This window comes from Austrofundulus limnaeus, unplaced genomic scaffold, assembly GCF_001266775.1.
Source record: "Austrofundulus limnaeus strain Quisiro unplaced genomic scaffold, Austrofundulus_limnaeus-1.0 Scaffold83, whole genome shotgun sequence".
In the NCBI taxonomy this organism is placed as follows: Eukaryota; Metazoa; Chordata; class Actinopteri; order Cyprinodontiformes; family Rivulidae; genus Austrofundulus; species Austrofundulus limnaeus.
The window spans coordinates 563,698-569,658 of NW_013952485.1; the positions used below are offsets into that span (position 1 = coordinate 563,698).

General features: G+C 40.2%; 1 protein-coding gene across 1 annotated transcript in view; it reads right to left on the bottom strand.

The window, feature by feature from the left end:
• Positions 1 to 232: 232 nt before the first annotated feature.
• gcnt4a (glucosaminyl (N-acetyl) transferase 4a) overlaps positions 233 to 5,961 on the bottom strand; it is a 7,221-nt gene continuing 1,492 nt past the window's right edge. Inside the window, exon 2 of the mRNA XM_014011624.1 lies at positions 233 to 1,767. Within this exon, the coding sequence (XP_013867078.1) occupies positions 465 to 1,767 (1,303 nt within the window). The 3' untranslated portion in view covers positions 233 to 464. The remainder of the gene's footprint in view (positions 1,768 to 5,961) is intronic.

Consider the following 5,961-nt stretch of genomic DNA (forward strand, 5'->3'; position numbering starts at 1 on the left):
TGTCGGACCACAGATCAGGAGACCAGGGCTCGAGACCGACAAGGAGAACAAGAGCAAGGATCGCCACCAGGCAAGGACAAAAACTTTATTACAATATGTTTTGTTAAATGGTTATTTACACATTCATTGTCATTGATATATTAACCCACTAGGGGGCACTGTCGGGACAGTCTGAAGGCTAGAAGGCACAGTAGGGACATTCTGAAGCCATTGCATGGGACTGATAATGCCTAATAACGTCCATTTCATGGACTGATAACATCAGAATCCCCTGAAAAAACTAATTATCAAAAATGAATGTTTGAATGTACAGAGGCAAAGCAAGAGCTATGTGAATCAACAAGTCAACACTTGTAAACAAATGATTCTAGATGTTTTGTGCTGGAACCAGCCTGCAGTGGAGGTTGGTTCCTTCCTAACTTGAACTTCAGAGTTCACAACAGAGGTCAGTCATCCTACTTCAGTTAACCTTTACGACAAGTCAGAATTGTCTTTGCCTGAAACAACCTTCGTTTTTCCTCTAGCTTCTCCTCGAGGCACTGAATGAGAATGGGATCCACTTTTGGATCAAATTTATTGGCAAACCAGTGGCCATAGTTGAGTAACCAATGCATTTCTGCTGCGCCAAAAATACAAACACTGCGAACGTGTTCCCCAGTACATGGAGGGTATAGGCTCTCCTCCAGGTAGTGCCACTTCACCAGCCTGGTTTTACTCATCAGGTCTGTGATATCAGGCAGAGATCGGGGCACCTCGCCGGGAACACCTGGCAGTCGCACCACGGTGGCCCAGAAGTGCTCATCTGGAGAATAGGTGTCCTCAGACCAGGCCAGGAAATCCCTCACCACATCTGATGAGTTCAAATGCAACACAAACTCACGAGACAAAACAAAGTATGCATTGCCGATAAACATCTCTATCCCGTGTGGTGGGGGGCTCTTCGCCTGCTGCGTCTTCACAGGCAGCTTCTGATACTCAAAACTGATATCTTTCAGTTCGTAGTGAAAGGTGAACCTTTGCCTCTTCAGCTGAGATGGTCTGCTGGTCTCTAACATGTTGGAGCCGTTTAACTCCCTCAGCTCTGACACCAGCTCTATGTTGGATTTGAGGGGGAAATCCTGGCCACACAGGTTTACTACATACTTCCACTTGACTTCTGACCTCAGAAGATCGGACAGACAGTTCAGATCAGCTTTCAGCCGGCTGATGCTGGCATAAAAGACAGCTTCACGCTTGCTGGCGATGAACACATTAGGCAGGCAGTGGGACAAGCCCTGCATGGCAGAGACAAAGTGAGCAGAGGACTTCTGATCATAGTGAATGCAGTAAATGTTATTGGGGGAGTATGTTGCCCTGATCAGCCTCTCCACCATCCAGGCGTTTTTATGTACAACCAAAGAATAAGCCAGAGGAAAGTCTCTCTCTTCTTCAGAAATGCACACGTCATCATAACCTCTGACTTGGGTGAAAAAGGAACAATTTCCTGTGAGGCTCATCAGACTTTCATCTTTATCCTCCACCATCTTTTTCCTCCTAATAGTTAGGGATTTTCCCACTTCCACGGGGTCCAAGTCATAAATAGCTGAGCAGTTAATGTTGTGTTTGAAAAATGTTTGCAATCCAGAAGCTCTGAAGAGGCCCGAGGATTCAGGAATGGTGTTATACTTGACTCGAACAAACAGCAGGACACTCAGAATCAGAAGAGACAGAAGACAGAAGACAAACAGCTTTCTCGCCAGGAACTGAATCAAACGTCTCGTACTCATCCTGTGGGGACAGAAAAAACACAAATGAGGAAGAGGAACAAAAACTTTAGATTCTACAATTGATAGGGAAACCGTAAAAGTCCATGTCAGCATGATGTTTTGTGTTTGGTAACTGAAGAGAAAGTTGGTGCAGTCTGAATACCAAAATGTTTCTCAGCAGTTTTTTTCTCTCTTTTTAAATAAACCACTGCCAAAGGTTAAAAGGTAATGTTTTATCGTGTTTCCATCCAGTTGTAGAGTGAATTTTTATCAAAGTTTTCAAAATTCGCAAAAAATTAAAGAAATAAAAATTCAAATCTAGACTGTTTCCATCCAGTTTCCCTCTCAACTGTTTGATGTGAATAAACGAGACTACGCAACGCGTGATTACGTCAGACGAGGATACGCAAAGCGAGATTACGTCAGACAAGGATACGCAAAGCAAGATTACGTCAGACAAGGATACGCAATGCCTGATTACATCAGACGAGGCTACGCAACACGTGATTAAGTCAGACGTCGGGATAAGCTTTGCGGTAGTAAACAGGAAGTGAAACTTGCTAACTAGCAGAGGCTAATCATCTCGGGACAATGGAGTGATTTTTTCATGAATGCCTTGCTATTGGGCAAGTTGTAATTATCCTATCTATTCAGCTAGGCTATGTTTAACGCTGCCAGGAGACTTAGGGAAATAAACGCAATGTTAAAGTACACAGCAGAAAGGCACGTGCAACTACGCAGGGCTAACATCCGGGACGAGGCAGGAAAGCAGAAACAGCTGAATGTCACATGAGGTAAATATGCGCTGTCAGAATTTATTCGGCAAACGTGTTTCCATCTCCCGTTTTGCGCATTAACTACTTAGCGAATCATCCAAAAACCACCTAAAGCGAGTGTAAAAACTTTTTAGTGAACCGAGGATTTTTTTTCCGAATTTTGCTGTTTCCATCTGACTTTTTTTCACATTTTTAATGAGACACTTGTAAATGTGCATCAAAAAACCTTGATGGAAACACTTGAGGAATCACTTTAAGATGTCTGCAACAGCCAGCTGAACTTAAAGGGTACCTGTTGTGCAAAATACTATATTTACAAGTTTTTATGCTTCAATTTGGGTCTGTGCTGCTTCCAGAAACCATCCAAGCACAAAAAAAATACTCCAACGTTTTTTGGCAATATGTAAATGTTTTGTTAGTGTTCGCAAATGAGCCGATTTAAAAACCTGGGGATTGTTACGTCACAATCCTGATGACCAAGTCGAGCCCGCACCTGGAAACCCAAGTGGAGACTCCGCCCACTTCTTCACAAGATGACCACGTTAGTTCTGCTGTTTTAACAACAGTTATGGAAAACAGAGATGCATGGCCTTTGTTATGGGCTGTAGGTCCAATTAATAGTGTTAAGTTTGGTCTGCCTCTCCACCTAACTGAACCTTCCTAAGTGATGGGAATTTTCAGCTGGACTTTGTAAGTTGATTTTGACTATATGAAGTCTAATACAGGGGTTCTTAACCTTTTTGACCTCGGGGCCCAATTTGTTGAACATAAAGTGACACGAGGCCCAGTCAGACATTACCACTGTATGGATCAAAATGATAATTATTCTAAATCTTGGTTTAATTTTTATTGTATTTACATCATAACTAAACTATTATAACTAACATAACTAAATAAAATACACTTACAGTTTAAAAGTAAAACTCCTGTCAAATAATCACAAGACATGATTATGACAAACATTTTTATATTGTAACCTGCCCATAACAATTATTTGAACAAATACAAAGGTCAGTCAACAGACCACTCAGGCTTATCAGCACAAAAATATATATTTTAATATTAACAATAACAAAAATAGACAATTCAAAAAAATAAAATTGTGGGCATAAGATAAATAAATTAAAAATGTTTAAAAGTTTCAAATACAAAAAACTAAAAATAAATTTGAAAAAGTACAAATGAAAATCAAGCCTTTTTAAATTTTTGCATGGTAGAACCAGAAGCTGCTCTTCATATTAGTGACAAACAATAACAGTAACAACAGCTTTTTGACAAGTTTAAAGTTTCTTTAAAATACATTAAAATATTTTAAAAATAAACTACAAAAAATAATTTGATAAAGTGCAAATTAAAATATAGTTATATCTGCAACTGTATTTGATAATGTTTTGAACTTTTAAAATATTGCAGGGTAAAAACAGAAGCTGCTCTTCATATTAGTGACAAACTTTGGTGTTTTTTGATGAGTTACTTTCATTTTTGCTTCTAATTTTCATTTAAAATAAGTTTCCATTCTCAACAGGTTTCTGAGGTTCTTCTTCTACATATTAAAAAGTTGTTAAACATCTGAGTGGTGCACTACTGCTACTAGTGGTGAGAAAGTGTATTGCACCTTATTTAAAATCAATGAGGTCCCACGGCCCTCTGGGGCCCAAAGTTAAAAACTGTTGTTCTTTTGAGGCCCTCAAGGTGGCGCTCACGGCCCGTAGGTTAAGAATCTCTGGCTTAGAAGAACTCGAACAGTGAATCTCAGATTCACAGCCTGCGTGTGCTGAGGCTCGTTTCCGTCTCTCAGGAGGAGAGAGTTTAGTCACTCACACAAAGTTGGACAGATCTGTTTGATAACAACGCTCTGAACATGTATTTAATATAAAGTTAGGTTTTACAGACCGAAGTCTCTGGTAGTTCAGGAGCAAAGTGCAGGAGGAGATGTCAGGAGTGGCCGCCGCAGCCACTGCTGAAAGCTGCCCTGAGTGAAAGTCCCGCCCTGCTCTGCTCTGATTGGATAACACAGCTCTGGAGTTCATCTGATTCGTTGAAAGCAGTGTTTGTTTAATCCTTATATCAGGGTCCTGCTGCCCTCCTCTGACAGAACAACGATCCAGTCACACCAGTGAGGCTGGATTTTTTTGTTTGTTTGTTTTTGAAGAAATCGGGTCACATTTGCGACGCTGCTGGCTGTTGTTTTCATAATCTCAGCTACGCAAGGGAGCTTGATGACTTTCCATCTGGTGCGCTTTTTCTGTTTTGATCGCTCCTGCGCACCGCTTGTGCAACTCTGGTTACACACTTCACCAAAGCCTGCTTGGATGTGGGCTTAGCCAAAATGCAGATCAAAGACACAAAGAGGGCGGGGCTAAAGACCAGTCCATAGAATTGGGACACACTACACACTTAAACCCTTCAGCAGGAACAACAAATTTGACAACAAATTTGCAACAAAACAACAAATTTGAAGTACGCATGGGTGGAAGTCAGTATTGGGTCCAGGTCTATGAAGCTGTTAACAACCATCCCCTACTGGGCAGAGAGGTGTAAGTGAGTGCTGCTGACTTTGTCAGATTAATTTAATTTAATTTGGAGGCCCAGCTTCACTCACTTCCTCTGCTGCTGTTGCTGAACTACAGGCAGACTAAAACAATGCAGAAAATCAATATCATCATTTACAACTCCTCCTTCTGTTGGCTGATGTGTCCAACCGTAGACATTATTTAAATTTGTTTGCAAAACTAAATTTTAGAAGATAAATTTTCAGTCAGCAGCTTGGAGCAGACAGACCTGATCTGAACTAAAGACAAGGGGATTTCTTTTCATTCTCCAACAAGTTGTGTTGGATTTTACAGCCACAGGTGGATCTTATTGAGTGACTCTGAAGGTCAGGGCCGTAAAGTAAAGTGCTGAATATTTACAGCAGCCTGTCACACACAGAGTTGTAAAGTAACTAACTACAAATACTTCTTTACTGTACTTAAGTAGAATTTTTTGGTATCTGCACTTTACTTGAGTAATTATTTTTCAGCCTACTTTTTATTTTTAATTCTTACATTTTTAAAAAAAGACAAGAAGTAGAAAGTTGTTACCTTTATTTCATTTTTCCTTGTTTTCATTGCAGCTGGTTATTGTAAAAAATAAAAACTATCCATATAAACTGTGCCTCCTAGATAGAGTGAATTTAACTGTGGTTGAATGACAAGTAGCATGTCATAAATGTCCCCGAACTCTTCTGCTCCAGCACAAGCTGCGGCTAAACATACAGTACGCTAGCCGAACACAAGCAAAGACACAACTTTTTACGTGGTGTTCTTTCCATCTCATCCTGCATGCACGTCTGATCTGTATGAAAGTGAGAAAACTTTACTGTGAAGTTTTTTTTAATTACTTAACTTGTTTTATAGGTTATTTTTTATTTGTGAAATCGTACGCTTGTTGCATGAAGT